Here is a 20,217-nt window from a genome sequence, read left to right as displayed (position 1 = left end):
AGCTGGGTTTATATTAAAAGAAACATTATAGGAGTAGTGAAAGAACTACAATAAGAAGGAGGGGGAAAAATTAAAAATCCAGTATGAAACAAAGAAAAGAGTTTGGCAGAAAAGAGAACATACAATACTGAAATGTGCTCTGACCTGTAGAATCATTTTTCATCTCAGGAGAGGAAAAGGATCCAGGAAAAATCTCATCACTGGCTGAATGGGCAACAGGCAGCTGTAATTTGTGACCTATATAGTTTCTGCAACTCATCTAAAAAGTAAGTTTTGTTTCATGATAATTGAATAATATTCAGCAAAATCAATATTTGGTGCTTTAAATTAAGAACCTAAACACTCAGGCATATGAAAAAACATAGAAAGAGGACTAATTAACAAAGACACCCATGACCTGTAACTCGTATTCTTGTCAGTAAGAGGTGAAACATTCACACCACCTAAAAATTGGATATAAGTGTTTTGAAGTTATTGAACTAAACTCGTATCTTATTTGGTATTTGTCAAAATCATGAGAAACACCTTGATGTTCATCAAATATTCCACATTTCTTTCTTCAGATGAATGCATGATTGCACAGGACCTGTCACTGTAAATGTGCCTAAAGGGCACACTGCCTGTAAAACACAATGTAATGCTGCATAGGGATATACAAAACAGCTCTAAGCAAGTAACAAAAGCAGTTTAATCCTGTCAAAGAAGCAAACCTTCACACTTCTATAAAGGACAAATCTAGAAGAGACTTTTTATTTTGCTAATGTAGTTACACCACTTCAGAAGCCGAAGAACCAATTCAGGACTATTTCTAGACCCTCTGAATGGCCCTGCATTATCAAATGTAGCCATAACCTCCAAATCTCCAACTCAGTGATGTCTTTTTTGAACAATCCTTATTACTATTAACTAACACTAGTCTTTATTCTGTAAGTTGTCTTTCAAAACTATGATTACTTTTCCAAATTGCTCAGTTATCAGCAGTATGTGGTGCTTTGCCACAGTGCCCTTTTTTAGACACAGGACTATGTTCTGAATAGCAGGGCCTGAAAAAAGTCAGCAGGAAACAGCTTCAGAAAGACAAGACAGAGCACACCTCAGCTGCCCTTCATGAGCCAGGAGTGACTCTAGAGTCCCTACAAGCCCTGGGCACCAGTGTTCTGTCTCTACACAAGGGATGGGTCCTGAACCCCATGTTCATGTTCAGAACAAACCTCTTTGGTATTCCAAATGCCACTTTCCCCTCCTCTCCTTCAAGTCCTTTCTTAATATTAGTAATAGAAACATATTAAAAGTATACACAGTGTGATTGACTTCAACAAAACTTCTTAGAAATAAATCTTATATTAAAAAAATAAAAAGAAAAATCCTAATTTCTATTCGATAATTGGATGAAAAATTTTCAAGTTTCACTGCTAAATATAAAGAGTCATGGTTTTTAATGAGAGGAACTTGCTGAGCATCCTAGGGGATTTTTATTGGTGATCAAGTTTTTTTCAGGTTTTTTATCGGCACTGTCAGTGTTTGGGCTAACTCAATTTTACTAACTTTGTTCTTTAGGAACAGTATTTCAATGCAGACGTATAGCAATCTTTGTATTTAATGTTACTTAATTACAAAGATTGTACAATATTCAAATAAATGTTTTCAGGTTAGAAGGGCAGCATTAAGAACTAACATGAAATTAGATTTAGGCTCATAATATAGAATGGGTATGTTATGCATGGAAAAAATGTTCCTTGGGTCATCTGCTGCTCTTGGAATCATGTAATATAAGCCTTTTTATGCACTGCAATCAATTATGGTCATTAATATTATAATTGACTATTTGGGAACATTATGAGAAAACATATTAATCTAACCAGTGAAAGTGTTTCTCCATATTTAGTTCACATTATGAGTCAGTGCCCCAAAAAGAAATCTGTGTTTCACCTTATGTGCATTATCAGACAGGTATTTTATGACATGAGATTCACGGCTGTTTGGACCACTGATTTGCCGTATCCTTTCCAGCAGCTGCCTCTGAGCATACACCAGCAGTGGACTCACTTGTTCTGCATATCTCTCACTAGAAAAAGAAGCAAATTATAGTAATCAAGCAAAATAATCATGTATTTAGCTACACGGTGTTAGTTTTTTAGTTTTGATTGGAGCTGGTGTAACTTACTGTGTAAGTATATTAAACTGTACAATTATGTGTACCAGCGCTTCCCATTTCTTCATTTGATATAACAGTTCTATCGTTTTAAGAATCAGATGACATATCCATTTCAAGTCAACCACATTCACATCATCCAGGGGAGGCTGTGGATGAAGATTTGAACCACCATGCTCATCCATAATACCTCCTAAACAACTGGGAATGCAGAAGTCTCCCTCAGGCTCCACAATCTACAGGGAAAAACATTATTCTACCTGTTATTTTCAAATGTGTTTTTAGGACAAATAAATTATAAAGATTAGAGAAAACTGTAATCATCAAAAAAACTTGTTACAGAGAATAACTTGGATTTATATTGCAGAATATAATGTAAAAAAGAGAAAACTACCCGTAGTAAAGATGTAATAATAAAGAGTATATTGTCTTAACAAAAACAATTTCTACCTTAAGAGAACTGCTTGCTTGTAGTTCAGTTATCATATCAATGATCATGTCTGATGCCAAATAAAATGGCAACCAGATGGTGTTCCTAAGAAAACCCCAGGTAATGGGAAATGTATCCCTTTGGGAATGTGAATGGTTAGCAATCAGTTGTAAGTCTTGAGTATAGTTCCAAAGTTCTCGACAAGCATTTTGAAGCAACGTCCAGTGGCCACCACGGTGAGCAAGAACCTATGTAATTAAAATACAATAAACAAAAAGAGTAGTTAGTCTGCATTTCCTTTCAATCACTGTTTCTTTTGTTTATAGTGTGACATTCACTAAGACCTGTAAAGGGAAGGGTAAGTCTGCAAGTATTTTCAGAAAAACTTAACAAACATGAGAAGGAAAGTTATGAAGATGGAATGAAAAATAGAACAATTACATTTAATTATTGTATGTTTGATAGAAATACACATTATGATAGATGATATGTCTGACATTTCGTACATTGTACTCAGACACTTGTCAGAAAATGTGAAATCATTGTTTCTACCCACTGAAATTTTTTTTGAAGTTTCTGAAGTTTGGGGTTTTTTAATGTAGAAAGTAGTAGGCATCATAACACAATACTTAGTAATAAATAAAAAGTTTAATAAGAAATCATATCTTACCACTGCTCTTCTTAAATGCAAGAAGATTTCTGTAAAATGCTTCAATAAAATGGTATTTGACTGAAACTCGTTCTGTTTTTCTGGGAAACGAGAGATGGATATTTTGTTCTCTTTTGTTGTTTGTGTTTGAGGACTTGGACTCTGTTTAATTCTGCGCTTAGAAGATTTATCTGTACCTGAAAAGTAGAAGTTCACTGGTTAAAAATTAGTTAAAGTTCTCAAAGAAAATATAAAAAATAATTTGAAAAAAATCAGTCAGCTAGGATTTTCCTGTGGCAGTTAAATACTTGAATGTTACGAAATGCCAATGTTAAGGTTATCATATTGGTAAGGTTATGATATTTAAAATATAAGATGCTGTTATTTAAGCATTGGGAGAAGCAGGGAGGAAAATAAGTTTGAGCAAACTAGTAATGGGTACCAAATAGTTTTCAGCCTCAAAGCCAAAACACTACTCTCACAGAAGTTAAGTTTTAGGCAAGAAATCAATTGGCAAGCTCTCAAGAATGTTTCTGAAATAGAGACTTCTTAAAAGGAGGCATTAGGAAAAAAGGAAAATTTCTGACAAATTCTCAGGTATATGTATAATTGCTTCATTATTTTACTAATACCAAATATCCCCCAAGGGGCAACATGGTTTTGGAATACAATAACACTTGAACTATAGGTTTCAGGCAGAAGCTAATTTCAAGCTATATAGTATTTGAACTATGTGGCAAACTACACACTGCATGTAATTCTTTTATTCAGAATTGCTGCAAAGGCTAGGAGATAGCAAACAGGACTTCTATCAGGTTTCAGCAACTTTCATCGACTTGTAAGCATGAAGACAAACTGTTTATCTAAAAGTAAGCTGTTGCAAAGAGAACCAGTGAATTCAGGTGCTAGGTTTTGCCACACCTCTTTGGAAAAGGCAAAGAGGACAGTTGATTCTACCTAAGGAAGTCCTACATGGACTGACAGGAGAATTTTGATCTATACAGCTCTGGCAGAATGTGTCCCTGAAGTGCTATTGAAAAGACCAGGTTTGTGATTTCTTCTTGAACTTATGGAGCCTAGGCAGACTCCTTTGTGTTGACTTGCATGTTATCACTAACATCTGAGGAAATTAAGGTTCTGCATTTTACAGTTACCCACAAACAGGAACATTTTGCCTCCTGTTGAAATCTCACAGGTTGTAATTGAAAATAGCTGGAATAATAAAACAGTTGAACGTGAAAGATAGAAAAACTGAAGTGAAAGTGGTAGAAAACAAGAAAATGGTCCTGAGATAGCTTCTTGACAAAGAAAACACTCGAGAGCAAGCAGCAGAGAAGGAAAACTAAATTCTACTTAAAATTTGAAAGATAATAATAAGCTTCGGTCTATAATGTTAAGAATGACTTAGAGAATGAACCAGGAAATTCCTGGCCTGCTAGGAAATGTAAAGGAAAGTACAGACCAATTAGAAACCTCAGAAACTGAAACAAATTATTAATGCATTCAGAATAATCTGGTATATTATCAATGTAATAGCTCTAGGTAGTGTCGTATCTGCAAACCTAAAGCTAGTATCATTAATTTTGTAGAACCTATAAACTTGTTACTAAAGTATAGGATAAAGAACTTGATAAAATGTAACATAAAGTTAGTAACAGTAGTAAAACTACTTGATAAAATGTAACGTATTTATCAAATACAATAAAAAACGCTCACAATTATTAGATATGCCCCATCACTGATTACGACTTTTGTTATACTAGGTATGCCAAAAAAGTACAGAGGACAGCTGAAATCTAGAAACGTCTTTTCTTAACTTGGTATGACTGTTTTTCCAAAAGTGATGTGGAGGACTAATGATGGAGGGAAAGATAGAATTTAAGAGAAAGAAAAAGTTAAGTTGAAATGGATTTCAGTTGTGTGCCCAATAAAAGATCTTACCAGTTTGGTCTTCAGACGTTTCCAACTTTTCAAGGAGAGGAGGAGTTGGTTTTCTCATGTTACTCTCTATAGCTTCTCTCACCATCACAGTTCCAGAATTGTTTAGTGAGAATATCTCAGGATCCAAAATATTGTAACTGTGGAATGGGAGAAAGAGAAGAAAGCACAAAAAAAGAACCCCAGACACAATATCAAAAAGAATTCAGAATACAAAAATTCACTTTCTCAGAAGTGATTACTTTCCTACAGCTTCAGGAATCAGAAATCTTGAATGACAGCCAAATGTTATAAGGAATCAGAAAACAACACAGATAACATATTTCAAAGCTGTCGTCTGACCAAACAAGTGAGCAACCAAAAATATGCATGATGTCCACATGATGGAAAGCTAAACTCGTTACATAGTAAATCAATTTGTATTTGGAAGTTGAACTGTTCATATGACAAACTGACTGATGACATTGTCGTTCAGATCTGTCTGCATTAACAGCAATAATACAATAAGATATATTAGTAGGAATCACTGATAATGCAGTAAGATATACCTCTCCAGATGCTGTGAACCACAAATTCCAATGTTATATTCCTCCTCCAGGTTCTTTTTAAATAAGTGGTAGTGTGCAACTGCCAGATAGATATTCATCTGGGACTTCCAGGGCATCTCTTCAAGACACATGTGACGAAACCTTCTTCGCTTAAAGTGATTACCCAGCAGTACCACTAAGGTCTGCTGAGCTGCTTTTTGCAACTTTTCCTTCCCTTTCCTACACCAAAACATATGAAGTAGCAAAAAATGAAACTGTGTTTTCCTGAAGTTCTAGAAAACAAAATTATGGTAAAGATACACAAAAGTATCCCAATGCATATCCACAGACTTATTTTAACTCTGAAGCATGTGACATTTCTAAGGAAAAGATTTTTGCTTTAGTAAAGAAAAGCAATTTAGTTTTCCCTCTTTAAGTGCACTTAATACACATTAAATCCCACTTTATATTTTATCAGCTTCCATGATATTTGCCTTAGTACTTAGGAAATTTAGTTTAGTTATTTGTACCTGAATCATTGAAACAGTATTATAGCAAATACAACGTGCTTCACACAATCTATTCAGGAGATGGAGAGTCTACTATTAAACTATGAATTTGGATAATTCTTTTTATTACTTTGCTTTGGTAGCTAATCATCCTCACTGTGAAGAAAACAAGCTTTTTCAGATTTGGATGCAAGGCTTTAATTTCCAGCTATAGTTTTTTTTATGTTTCTCTCAAACAATTCTGTATTACCTCGCACGCGTACATTGCTATATTCAACCCAAATCTCATTTTTTCTTTTTTCTTTTTTTTAATGAACTGTAAACTGATTCCTTTATCAAACTAAATTATTTTTTCTGCCTGTTTTCCACCTTTAAAATGTGAGCAGAATAGTATACCATACAGAATTATGATTATATTATACAGTACTACTATTATGTAAGATACAAAAGCAAAAAAAACAGGATAAGTTTAACATCTCCACTTCTGCTGAAAGCCATGGAAATCATTTTAAGTAAGGTGGAGTTTGTTTTTTTTAAGGAGGAAAAAATGGAATATTTAGATGATTATATGTAAGACTTTTTTAGGTTATTTAAAACACTTCCAGAATCAATTACATGATTGCTTATACGCAAATATTTATAGCTTTCTACTTGCTAATTGCTGGAAGCATAAGTGACCAAAACACTAGGAAATGAATACTATATGTTCTTTTAGGTTAGAAGCTAGTGTTATTAACATATAGAAATACCTGCCAAAAAAGAGGTGAATGAATATTTATTTGTTTTTATCAGGAAAAAATTTTCTGAAAGCTACAGAACACATAGTCCAAAAAAACTAGCACGAGGATGACAGAAATCATTCTGAAATTACCTGAACATCAGGAAATAATAAACATTTTTTCATTAGATTTGTGTCAGGTAAACTCCCCAACACAGTTTGAAAAGCATTATAATATCCACCTTGATGAATTAACATGACTAACACAAATGAAATACAATCTTTAATTATTAATACAAAGACTTGAAAATCTTCAACAATTATTTTCTAAAACAGAAATGAGACAGATTCTGTTTTCTTGAGAGTAAGCCAATTTTATACTCAACTCAAGCAGAAAAGTTAGAGGACTATGAAGAAATCCATCCCTTTGATATAAAAAAAATTAAATACACACTTAATGGTAAACTAGATTTTAGTCAAAATATTTTGTTTCTGTATATAAAACTGACAACTCTGTTCATTTACCTTTGTCCTTCTGGAGAACTCATTATATCTGGTTGTTTCTTTAAAAGCTCTCTAAGAGTCTGTTCTTTTCTAGCAGTTGATTTCTTCGAAGGTGATGCTTTTGTTGCCTTTGGTTTCTTCAAAGAAAGAAGGCATTCTCTTTAAAAAAATCTTCCATGAAAATCTTAAATATGTTTCAAATACTTATTTATATGTCCATTATCAATTATTTGAGGCATGCAGCAGTTTGGTTTACACAGGAACAGAAATGAATATTAAAAAAAAATCTGGAACTGGTTGTCAAAATAAGATTGTAAAATGAATACTTAAAAATTCCAGAAAGCTTCACAATTTTTCTGGAAAGTACATGTCAAACGCCTGACACTAAGAAGCCAGCCAAGTCCCCAGATATTTTCTTTCATGTACCAGTATTTTCATTACAAAAATAATGATATTTCTTTTCCTATTCTTATAATTTTTTAAATTTATTATTATAAATAATAAAACTTTGCAATGCAAAAACTGAGACAGAAAAATCCTTTCCCTAATCTATTTCAGATGCTACCAGTGTTACAACATTACTAGGTGGTTATGAAGAAGAAAACTCTTCCTCCAAAACAATACAAATCCATTAGTCTTACCTTCCAATAAAAACAATAATTTATTTTAAAATAATTCTGAATGAAGAGTCTTTACAGTGGAATTAGAGTATCTGCACAAGGAGTTAACCATGAACAACTACTCATGAAAAAGTGTAAGCACAATATATTGTACAAAAAGGCCTGAGCTGATCTCCTTTTCTTAATATGATGGTACCCAAGGCATTTTCTATTAACCCTGTGGTTTTTTTAAGGGAGCTGAGGAAAGTTTCCACTGATTTTTTAATGCATTACTCTGACTCATCTCAAAGTCTCACAATTGGTCTTTCAGATAAATCCCATGCCAACTTTTCTTCCTGGTTTTAGGAATGCAGAGGTGAGCTGAGGACTAGAGTTTGTATCCTAAATTTTAGCAATTGTGCATGTCTCTAATTGAGGTTTTTATAAGACAAATTTTAAAAATTTATTTTTAATGCTTATGGTATTGCTGCCCAGGAAAAACATACATGACTCCTTAAAAATAAAACTCACTTTCTCAACTCCTGCTTCTTGTGTTGAAATTCCATCACTACCTAGAATGGTGTCATTCCTCCTGACAAAAAAATATTGTTAAAATCATCATCATCTTCATCATCATTATAATCATCATCTTAAACTCCTTTCATAATTAAAAGGTTATCTTTGGGAACATACAGAGCACATGAAATTCCTATTTCATTGGTAGTTTTAAAATCAGTAGATTTTCTTTCCTTTCTTCCCTTCAGAAAATAGGAAGTGCTCACCTTCAAGGTTTATTACAGAAATCTGAATTTTTAAGCAACAACTATCTAACCTTCCTAACTCCTAGTAAAACAAAAACATTTCCTTCACTATCCAAATTAGACTACAGAATTCTACAAAGAACTTCTTGTTCAAATTTTTGGTCTCTTTTCACAGTGGTTCCTGTTCCCTAAAACATATATCTCCTTTTCACTGATTATTTTCCATTCAGGTTTTAGAAATGCCAGTGTGCACTTTTAAAGAAGTTAAAGTTCTTTGGGATCCTTTCAGGTGAGTACCTACAATTCAATTCCACTTAACTTTTCTGTGACACTTACAGGTAGGCCCTGGTCAGTTTGCTTTTGATTTAACTCAGCATACTTTTCTAATGGCAAATGGCCATATCATTACATCTCTATATATAGTCAGGTCACAGCACAGTAATTAATGTAGCTATATAATCCTCTGTGTTCATGGAACTTCTGCAGACTAGAAGTCATGGAAATTACTACAGATGGGTCTTCTACCAGGTATAACTTATAGTTGCTGCTGTAACTGTGACTCTGGTGAACCTAAGTAGTAGTTTTTTGCTACTACTCTAATAGAGATTTACCTTTTCAAGTAATCTTGCACATTGTCTGCCCATTCCAGAACGCATTGAAAGTTCTCTTCATTCAAAACTTTTTGTAAAAGTTGAACAAAGAACTCAAGGAAACGTGATTGGTTTCTGAATTTAAGCACTGCAATAAAGTAACAGATATCACAGGTTCTGTATTTATGTTGTAAAAAGATTCTGCATTCAGCTACAATTACAGCTATGTAAGTCTTAAAGCACATATTTATATCATGTTGCATGCTAATGAAGAAAAGTCATACTGATACTGAAATCATAGATACACAATAGCAGTTGCTAAATACTTCTTGTTGTTGGGCATCCAGAATCACAAGTTCACTCTGTTTACACTCTTAGGATGGCAAGATTTCTAGAGACAGAGACTTATGTGAATTCCTCTTCCAGTAAAATAAATAAATGTGGAAATGTGGTACCTCAATTTAAAAAGAACATTTCACACAAACAGAATCTTTAAAAAACTTGGCAAAAAAAATTATTTTTTTAAAATTAGCTCATTTCTAAGACTACTAGAAAATAAACATAATTCAATTTAAAATATTAGTATTTTATATACTTAGCCTCAACATCCAAAATAATTTGTTGCATACACTTCTATATGTGACTATAGTAGAACTTTTTATAGGCTATGTTTCACTTAACTTTATTTATTTGGAAATGAAATGAAGATAATATTTCCAGAAGCTTATTTCAAGCAAAAACAAGACAGCTTTCTGACAGCTTTCTAATGTAAAGAAGCCTTTACAATTAAAATAAACACCAATTATCCTACCTTCTCGATAAGCACGATCTGATTTCCAACATGAAATTACAGGGTAGAGGAACAAAGGATATTCCTTTCCTGTGAGCTCTGTTCGAGGACCTAGATCAATAACCAAATCAAATCCATTATGCTAAACATTGATACTGTGCAATAGAAACTCTACCAGGAACTGTAACTGAAAACTAGAAAAATCCTTCTTTAGAACAGAGTTTGCTTTTAAATCTCTCACTGTCATCCAGAGAAATTCAAATGCTTGCTCTTTTCTTCTAACAGAAGTAGCTGTGCAACTTAAATAATGAAGAGCTTACAGATGTGACTGATGAACTTCCAGCTACCAGACTAATACAGAGAATGTCTGGAGTTCACCAGAGGTCTAACAAAGATCCATACAAATGATATGTGGAGGATAATATGCAGAAAGGACATGTCAAAAAATGTACTTAAGGTTATAAAGCATGAACTGATCACACAATGCTACTAGTGACCAGAGTTTACATACATGCTCCTGATATAGATAGCATATGCAGGGAAAGGATTTTTTCCTTAATCTAAATATTTACGCAAATATATGTCTACAGGAGTGTTTATATTCTATAAATAATATATTTATAAACATAGATAAATGTAAATAATATATACAATATATAGATATAAATAGTATATATAATATATAGGGCAATAATTTGGATTCAAGCTTCTGAAAGTTAAATGGAATTGCATTAGCAGCTGATGAGCACCAGAACAATGTTACATGTGCTAGTTCTTATTTTGTCTTGATAAAGAAACACGACCTACAAATTTTGTGTTTAGGCAAGTCCTGTGGTTGAAAAAGATCAATGCAGCGAGTCCCCACAAAAAGCGAGGTTAAAAGTACTCTCTGGAACAAGTTGTAACAGTGGATCAACAGCTACACCTTCCAGTGAGAGCAATCATTTTAAGTCTGTTGAATGCAAATAATGTCCAATCAAATAGGACAGACAGCAGAAAAAGCAGACTTTTAAAAATTTTCTTCTTAGGACAATTCACACTGTTTGTTAGTACTCTCTCCTATTTGACAAGTTCAAAAATATATTGCTTCAAATAAGCATTTTCACAAAGAATAATACCTTCCAAAAATTTTTAAATGGAAAAAGATTTGAAATTCCAGAATTTAAATCATACTGTGTATGAAATATTTTGGTTTTCTCTTCTTTTGAAAGAGGCAGATTTTTTTTCCCATTTTTCTTATAGAAGAAGGGAAGGCTAAGAGCAGTCTACACCTACCTAATGGGAAGAATACAGAATGTGGAGACAGACTATCCTCACCAGTAGCAAACCAAACAATAGAAACAAGTTGGAAATCAGAAAGATCCAAACAGATATAAAGAAAAACCTTTCAACCCATAAGAGTGGTCAACTATAGAAACAGGTTGCCCATAAAGGTTGCAAAATATCTTTCTTCAGAGCAATTCAAAACCTGACAAGTCCAAGAACAACCTGATTTAATTGTACCTGTCTTGACAAGGAGGTTGGAACAAATACCTTCCAGAAATCCCTTCCCACCTAAATTATTCTCCAGGTCTATCCAGGCTCCAAGGAATACAAGATGCCGTGTAGATATAATGGAAAAAAAATCAGCAGTGGCTCTGAGTGGTTCTTAAGTTCCATTCAAATTTTCTTTATAATTTCTACTTGTTAATTTATCTAACTTCGGCAGAATTATTAGCGTGAAAATTCTTATGCTTAATCCAGACTCTAAAATATTTCAAAGTTGATATACTCATTCCTGAGTTAAAAGGTAGTTAAATGCTAGTATACATGCAATTCCTTCACAGAAAGGATAATTTCTGTGAGCTTTCTTTAGGAAGCATTTTCTCTCCTAAAATTTCCTGCAGTGGTCGTTGTTACTAGCACTGGTAGAGTACTAAGACATGCTGTAAATGTACAGTGGTCTTTGCCACTGCATCTTCTGATTTAGGAAGATAGAGGGAACCTAAATAACATGGAACCCAATTTACACAGACTGGGAGAACATACATATTTGCAGAATAACCACAAATGAACATTCCTTTGAAAGAAGAAATGAAAGTTCCAGTGAAAATTATGAAAAATATGATTAAAGGTCATTACGCACATCACTACCAGGTATAAATAAGATCACTGAAATTATTTTATTATTTGGGTTGATTTATTGTGGATGAGATAAGAAATAAAAGTATTTCTTAGGTAAATATTTTTTACAAATAAAGCATAGAAAACTCCACAGAAAAAGGTAAGAAGTGTTTCAATAGTACCCACCTGGTTCTGTCAGTCTGAGGAGATCTGATTCAAGAGTGCTTAGATTTTCTGTTGCTTTTGCCATTGCAGCTAAATGTGAGGAACTGGCCTGAAATATCCAATACTTTGTTATGAAAGCTTAGCTTTAATTAAACTAAAACCAGCATGTCAATAGTGGAATTTAGGTTAGATCTGAAGTCTTCTGAATCTCCATCTGATAATTTCATCAATATTATCTCATTTTTCTTTTGAAGTGAAATAAAAATGATTTTTTTTTGTACAGCATATTTTGTTAAGCAGACTGTTCAAATATGTTGTTGTCATAGCATATAGGACTTCCTTAAAAACCTATTTGGTGGTAGAGCAATTCCACTTACTCCCTTGGAGATTAATCCAGAATGAATCATTGCCAGGTTTTTGGTTTGACAAAACATGCCATTTTCCAGAAAACATAATCTTTTTTAGTTTACTTACTGGCTACAGAAATCAAAATACTCCTTTGGAAACAAAGTTCTTTTTTTTTAGTTCAGTGAAATTATACTTTTCAGTCAGCCCTACTTGGATGAAGATATTATATTGTTCCTATAATCTTAGATACTTTTCTCTTTCTTTGATATGAACCTGGGAGCAGCTAACACAAACTCAGCAATAAACAAGAGACAAAATTTTGACCAGTGTTCTACAGAAACCCTTTCCTGTAAGCCAATTGACTTTTTGACTCTCTTTAATATATCTCCATTTCATGCCCCCACTGCTTCCTTTCTTCCTCTCTCATTTATTCCTACTTTCTTTCCTCTTTTTCAGATCTCCTCTTCAGTAAAACCTTTTTTAAGATTATTTAAAAAAAAAAAAAACAAACAGAACTGGTTTTAAGAACAGTATGGAGAATCAATATTTTACTTTGATTCTAAGTTGCAGGAAATCCTTGCAACCTGCTGCATCTCTTTGTAACTGAAGTACTATGGTCTTTGAGGTTGGAAGTTCTTCCTCCCTTGAGATATAATTTTCAGTCCACAAAATTCCTAAGATACTCCTATATGACTTGGTTTCAAGCAACTTCTACACAAAGTGAAATGCTACATTTCTACACTATTTGGGGTATTTTTGCTCTTCTTTATTTAAACATTTATTTAATTGTTCTTTTTCTGTCTAATAGAGTCTGTAATTCTTGGAAATTATATGTGAAGATCAGCTAGGGATGCTTGTACAAATATCTGCAGAAGCCTCTTGGCTCTGAACAGTAATATTGCTAACTGCTCTCCAGTTCAACTAGATGAGAACCTGCACACACTGCAATTTTATACTACCTTAACAAAGATGGCTACGATTAAATAGAAGCCTTTCAGCTCTACTTGGGGAACTTCTATTCTGCAGGGAAACTCTTCTTCCATACAATCGCTTCTGAAGTGCCCAGAGAGGTTGTAGACTCCCCACCCCTGGAGGTGTTCGAGACCTGGTTGGATGGGGCCTTGAGCAACCTGGTCTAGTGGAAGGTGCCCCTGGTCATGGCAGGGGCATTGGAACTATATGATCTTTAAGATCCCTTCCAACTCAAACCATTCTATGATTCTAAAACAAAAAAAAAAGAAAAAATCTACTCTTCAAAATTATACAATAAAGCATTTGAAGAAAATAAAAAGTAAAACCAAGAGCAATTACTTTTACTTCTTTGTTAGTGTGTGTTTCTTCAGCTTTCGTAGCTCCAGACAGGCAGAGTGAGACTGTTGGTGAGGAATCCAACAATTTTTTCCCATAGTTAATGATAATTACTGCAAGTTCATATTCTTTCCATGAACGTAGTACCTATTAAAGAATAATCTGTTATATGGTTTTTTGTTTACATAACATGTAATTTTTCATTATGGTCTACTTGTAATTGTCAAAATGCATGAATATTAGAAATAGAAATTAATTACTCAATACTCAAGTTTCTTTTCATTAAAAAACAAAGACTATAGACCTGTAAAATAATTGGAATTGCAGATATATTATCTATGTGTTCTACTTCTGCTTAACCTATCCCTCAGAGAATAGAAGTATCTATTTCTGTGATTGACACTCTCCCTATTCTCAGGCAGAACTGCTATCAAAGAACATAAAGGGTAACTAAATGATTCTCATTTACCTCTCTGGTACCAAGGGCATATTTTACAATCCCAACTGTATTAGTGAAAAGAGTGGTGAAATTTATTTTTAAGTTACAAAATTTATAAATTAACAACATAGGAAATGTTTTTAGGCTTTATCTTCTTGAGATAGAGCTCTAAAGGCCCAAGTGCTTTCTTTCTACTATATGCAAGCTAACTTCAAGTAAGGATGTTTGCCTTTGCAATACTAAATAAGTGTACAGATTACCTTAGCATAAATACAGTACATGAGCTGACTGTAACTCAAAAGAAAACTATATACCATGGTTTAATCAGAAGCATTTGCAATTCACTTATTCTGTTTGCTATTCTGTATGCTATTCTGTTTAAATGCTACCTCTAAGGAAAAAAATCAGCAATATAAGTGACAGTCACTTAGCTGAGGAATCCAACAACAAACAAACACTTAATCAAGGTTTCAGGGTTCCTAACAGGCTTTATTTGCCTTTATAGCATCCACCTGGGCCCTCTCACTGTGGGGTCAGGAGCTTCCTCTCAACTCAAGCCTAAACCTACAGTCCCTGCCAGCTCCTGTGTCTCAGGAATGCTGGTCTCCAGCTTGGTCCAAGCCATGCCTGGGCCTGGTGATGGATCCACTGGTCTGGGCATCTGATGCATGGACCAACTTCTCAGCTTGATCTCAGATTGTTCCTATTGTGATGGACCAGCCTGCTGGGCTACTTTTGACCCTATCTACACTTACCACACCTTAGCCTGACCTGTGGACTGACTTTCCAGCTTCAGTTCTGACCTGCCTCGTCACCACAAACTCACCTGATAATCTGGGCTCCTGGTTGAACCTGACTACCAGGTGGTGCCCTACCAGCCATGGCATTGCCCTTGACTCCTGGCCTCACAGCCACGAAATGTATTTGCTTCATACAAAGAAAATGACAACACTAAGGCTTAAGATACTCATCTTTAAAGAAAGAATGAAAACTGGGTCTTCTTTCAGAGAATTTTTAGGGTCATTTGATATTGATCTGGTCTTGTGAGGTGAGCACAGAGATTCAGCTCCTATAAAGGCGCCGGGGTAAAGCATTACCACCTCAGGGGAATCCCTCAAACCATTAGCCACAGCCTAGTATGAGCTCTTAGTTGAGGTGTACTCAAACCTACAGCAAAGCTGACTTTTCCAGTATCATACATTTATGATGGTAAGTAATTTAACTGTAGCATGTCTCTATACCCGAGGAAAAAAAACCCAGTACCATCTTTCTCCTTATCTCACTTAAATAGATTGAGTATGTGAATCATAAATGTAATCTACAGATATATATTATGGTTAAAATTCAAGGTGTTTATATTTCTGCCAGCATGTGAGACAAATAATACAAAGTCTCTTGTATCTAATTAGCAAATAAACCAGAAATGTTAATCTGATTAAAACTACAAATATGGCTTATTTGCAGTAAGTAGACTTTTAAACTAATATATTACATATAGGCCTTATTGAAAATAGTACTACCTTAAATGTAAAAATACACACAATTATATAAAATACAGATTTGATGTCATGGTGTAATAGTTTCAGTTTATTTTCTGAACAAATGAATATTAAAAAGTCAGAATGTTATTATTATATAAAATGCACTGATAAAACATATTAATAGATATTTGTATAACTTTACTATTTAAGAGTGCTGGTTCTCTAAGATATCATTCTGAAGGCCAGCTTACTAAATCTCTTTTTTTTCTCTAAATGACAAGAGCTGTATCTCAAATTAAGCTCTAAGCACAATAATGTCATACCTTTGCTGTATAAAATGACGTACAAGCTATCATATGCTGAATACTCTCATAACATCCTTCTTGTCTCCTCTGCAAAATATCACTTGGAATTTCTTGGAGGACAGCCAAACACTTAATGAGAATCTGTAAATACAAGAGTTAAAACAAAGTTTGGAGTCTGCCACACACTTACAAGCCTGTACCTCTGTACAGCTTATTGTATTTGATGGTGAACTTTAAAAATACTTTGAAATCTAATGGGTAGAATCAATGTTAGCTCTACAAGTGCCAATAATAAAATTTCCTTTTAATTTAACGGTGTCAAGATTTCAACCATAGCCCTTTGGAATAAATGACATGTTCACATAAAATCACAGATCTTAAATTTACAGATACATGATGGATATTTTTGCTGATTTAATTAACATAAAATTCAAGGATGCTTAATTCAGTGAGATGACATACTCCTCCTACTGGAGAACTGCTTAAAAAGATATCAAAATGGTCACAATTTCAAAAGAAATGAAAATATTTCCCATATGCTGTAAAAATAAAATACTTCTTTGCACCATTTGTGTCTATCAGACATGAAAAAAAAAAATGTGACTAATTTATTTTCACTTAAATTAGGAAATCTGAAACAGTAGCCATTTCCAGTGGCTAGCTGTTCCTTTCATAGGTCATCACAGCCAATGACTTCTTAAGAAAGAGGTTACCCCTAATCAAATAGATTATATTTTTCTTCTAAACATTCTTCTAAAAACTTCTCAGAGCCCTCAATGCTCCAGTAGTCCTCCCCTGAGCATCCTCACTTGAGCCATCCCCTCACACCTTCTGCTCAAGGGCCCAAGAGTCCCAATTAAACTCCAACACAAGCCTTCAGTCCCTGCTTGAGCTGTGGTATTGGTGTGCTGGTCTTCAGTTCTTATCCCGGGTACACCTCAGACCTGTGCTGTAGCCTCGTCTCCAGTCTCTGGCTCCAGCTCCTGCGGCTCTTGACTTTTCCTCATGGATGGACCCCGGGCTAGCCAAATAACTTCACCTTCTCTGGACCGTCAGTGGATCCTCTTACCCATGCCCTGCTCTGTTTGCCATGTTCAGATGCTGCTAGTCTGTGCCTTGCCTGCAGTGCAGTTACCTCATTCTTTCTCACAGAGCAAACATGCTCTCACTGCTGCCCCCAACAAAGCTATGTAATTGAGGGGGAAAGGATTGCACCTTTCTGCTGTATACTTGCTGAATCTAAAAACCACACCTGCTCCTTCAGAAATGGCAGGAAAGGATTCAGGCACTGTTTTCAAAGAAAAGGTGCTTGCTTCTGGAAAGGAGAACATGGCTGAAAACTTAAAGACTGCATTAGCAAAACACTGAATAGCTTTCGTTTTTTAAGAAGAAACTTGTATATGAAGCAAACATTCCAAAAAATCCCCAACAAACTCCATACACAAATTCCTCAAAATTGCCATCTGCAAATAACATTCAAGTAGAAGTTACATCATAGATTCTACTATAGGTTAAAATACCAACAAATCATCCTGAAGAAACAGTCAATATTCTGCAGTTCCCTTGTCATACTTGAGACCAGAACGTGTGCAGCTTACACTGAACATATATGCACTGGGGACACATAAACTATAAAAGGCTTTTCTTTCATCAGCTATTGAGAACTCAAAGCCTAGATATTTAGCTCTCCCACTGTACTCTCTATTATAAGTTTTATTTGAATCACTGTAACTGCAGGACTTGAGAGCTGCTTTGTCTTAAAATGCTCTCACCTGAACTACTGGCACTGAAAAAATCTTGTGATAAATAAGTGGAGCAAGGAGACCGTAACATTGTACAACAGACTGCAGGCTGTAACTTGCATCATTCAACCAGCTGCTAAGTTCAATTGCCGCAGTCATTGTTTCACATTCTGCTAATCTAGCAACCTGTAAAAGAAAAACACGTTTTGATTTAAATATGAATTCTGGTGCTTGAAATAATTTGAGAGTGGAAGAAGACAAATGCTACTGCAGTTTCAAAAGCAGCGTATGCAGCAAGTAAGATAAAAGTTTAAAAATTAATTTACGTTGACACCTGTTAGAAGTGTATTAAAAATGGGATATTATTCATTATTCTAAAAGAAACAATTTCTCTTTTTCTAATTGTGCACTCTGAGTTTGTTCATATAATTTACAAAACCTGGTTAACAAACTCAGCCTGTGTGGAGTGGAAATTTCACATGCTACCCTCTCAGACTAGGTAAGGGTAGGATAACAATTCCTTCCTTTCCCTTCAAGTTATCTGCTGTAGTCCTTGCAAGCATGAGTAGATCCAGTAAAACCACTGAGTGACCACCTGCTCACATTTTTTACAAGACAAGTACTTCAGCAAAGAAAATAATAGAATAGGAATGTAATAACACAGAAGACAAAACTTGATTATCCAAATAAAAAAGAAAGGGTTTTTTTTGCCATCAATATGCCATTATACTATGAAAAAGTCTGAAATAAGGTAGAAGAAGGTTAGTGTATTAAATCCATGAAATCCTGTTAGTAGTTAAATCTTAATTAAAATATATGTATTAAATAGCAGAAATGTTTAAAATCAAAAATTCAAGGTACATCTTAGTAGGACAAAAATAACAGTTACTACACTTATTTCTTAAATTATAATCTACCACCACTGAAGTCAAGGAAAATTCTTCCTCAGTAGGAATCAGTGGGCTTTGGATCTGGTCTATAACTGATTCAGAAACCATCATTCCAGCAGGATACAAATAACCAACAGCTTCTAAAGTACTTCAGAAAGAAAGACCATATAACCCACAGCAAATGGAGTATTCTGTAAATAGGATTAGTAGATTGCAAAATCTATCTTGCAACGATAAAATAAAGCTGATCAAAAAGTAAAATCAAATCCAGTATATTATTTTAAACCACACATACTTGTTCCTTATAAAATATCTCATTGGAAGAGATGGAATCACAAAAGAGTGCTCCTTCCATGACACTAATGTCAGAGACAGCAAATATATTCCTTAGAAAGAGGTGCAAGGTAATAGGAGAAGTCTGAGATACAGCTTCAAAACATAACCTAGGAAATACAAGAGCAAAAGAACAGTAAAAGCATGTTAATTATGATTCAGATCCTTGCACACCTGAAACTGCATTATATTAAAATGGAGTCTTTAGTTTTAAAATTATGGACAAAAAGGTTTACTACAGCTTCTTCTGGAAATAAGATTTATACATTAAACTGAAAAAATAGCTTAACATTTCTAAAAAAAAATAAAAATAATATGACTCCCTTTCAAATTGCTGTCCACTTTTTACTATTCTACAGACAACTTTTCCTCATTTCTCTCATCAAATCCAGTGAAACCTGTTTTCAACTTTTTTTGAAAACTTGGGATTCTACAGATTATTTATTTTCACTGTCTTCCTTTACACATCATTCTTCTGTGTTCTGACAATGATACATGCAGTTGTGAAGCCCATTACTGAGTATCACTAACAGACTCCTTTTCATCAGTGATATCTTGTATTACAAGTCTAAAAAGAATTTCTTCTGCCTGTTTCTCTATCCCATTGGTTTTTGGTCGTTTTTTTTCTTCCCTGGGGCTAGGGAGGCATTTGTCCTTGTTATTGTTTTTTATATTTTTGTTACAGTAAAAATCCTATGAATTATGAAGTACAAGAAATAAATTCCTTCTTCTCCCCGATTGTATTTCTTGAAAAAAGACTGAAATTCGAGAAGGAAGATCAAATAGACACATTCACATAGTTGACATTACCAAGGTATCACCAACAGAGCTTTTGGCTGGAAATAAGAGGTTTTCTTTCCTTCCAGCTCCCTCTGCTGTCTCTTTAGTTCGTGTCTACTTTCAAGCTAGTCCAATTTCTTAGCTACTGATCAGTAA

At 34.2% G+C, this 20,217-nt stretch overlaps 1 protein-coding gene across 1 annotated transcript in view; it reads right to left on the bottom strand.

The window, feature by feature from the left end:
• Positions 1 to 20,217, bottom strand: part of CFAP54 (cilia and flagella associated protein 54) — a 107,141-nt gene that overhangs the window by 47,386 nt on the left and 39,538 nt on the right. The window contains exons 25-40 of the mRNA XM_050324831.1: positions 19,244 to 19,391; positions 18,089 to 18,244; positions 16,335 to 16,457; positions 14,095 to 14,238; positions 12,457 to 12,544; positions 10,189 to 10,278; positions 9,399 to 9,525; positions 8,558 to 8,618; positions 7,449 to 7,564; positions 5,718 to 5,936; positions 5,173 to 5,309; positions 3,253 to 3,428; positions 2,603 to 2,830; positions 2,165 to 2,388; positions 1,930 to 2,065; positions 145 to 259 (exon numbers count right to left, since the gene is read on the bottom strand). Coding sequence (XP_050180788.1) covers positions 145 to 259; positions 1,930 to 2,065; positions 2,165 to 2,388; positions 2,603 to 2,830; positions 3,253 to 3,428; positions 5,173 to 5,309; positions 5,718 to 5,936; positions 7,449 to 7,564; positions 8,558 to 8,618; positions 9,399 to 9,525; positions 10,189 to 10,278; positions 12,457 to 12,544; positions 14,095 to 14,238; positions 16,335 to 16,457; positions 18,089 to 18,244; positions 19,244 to 19,391 — 2,288 coding nt within the window. The remainder of the gene's footprint in view (positions 1 to 144; positions 260 to 1,929; positions 2,066 to 2,164; positions 2,389 to 2,602; positions 2,831 to 3,252; positions 3,429 to 5,172; positions 5,310 to 5,717; positions 5,937 to 7,448; positions 7,565 to 8,557; positions 8,619 to 9,398; positions 9,526 to 10,188; positions 10,279 to 12,456; positions 12,545 to 14,094; positions 14,239 to 16,334; positions 16,458 to 18,088; positions 18,245 to 19,243; positions 19,392 to 20,217) is intronic.

The sequence above is a fragment of the Myiozetetes cayanensis genome, unplaced genomic scaffold, assembly GCF_022539395.1.
Source record: "Myiozetetes cayanensis isolate MyiCay16 unplaced genomic scaffold, myiCay2020 scf3, whole genome shotgun sequence".
In the NCBI taxonomy this organism is placed as follows: Eukaryota; Metazoa; Chordata; class Aves; order Passeriformes; family Tyrannidae; genus Myiozetetes; species Myiozetetes cayanensis.
Note: the sequence above shows the minus strand (reverse complement) of the source record. Positions and strands in the feature narration are given on the sequence as shown.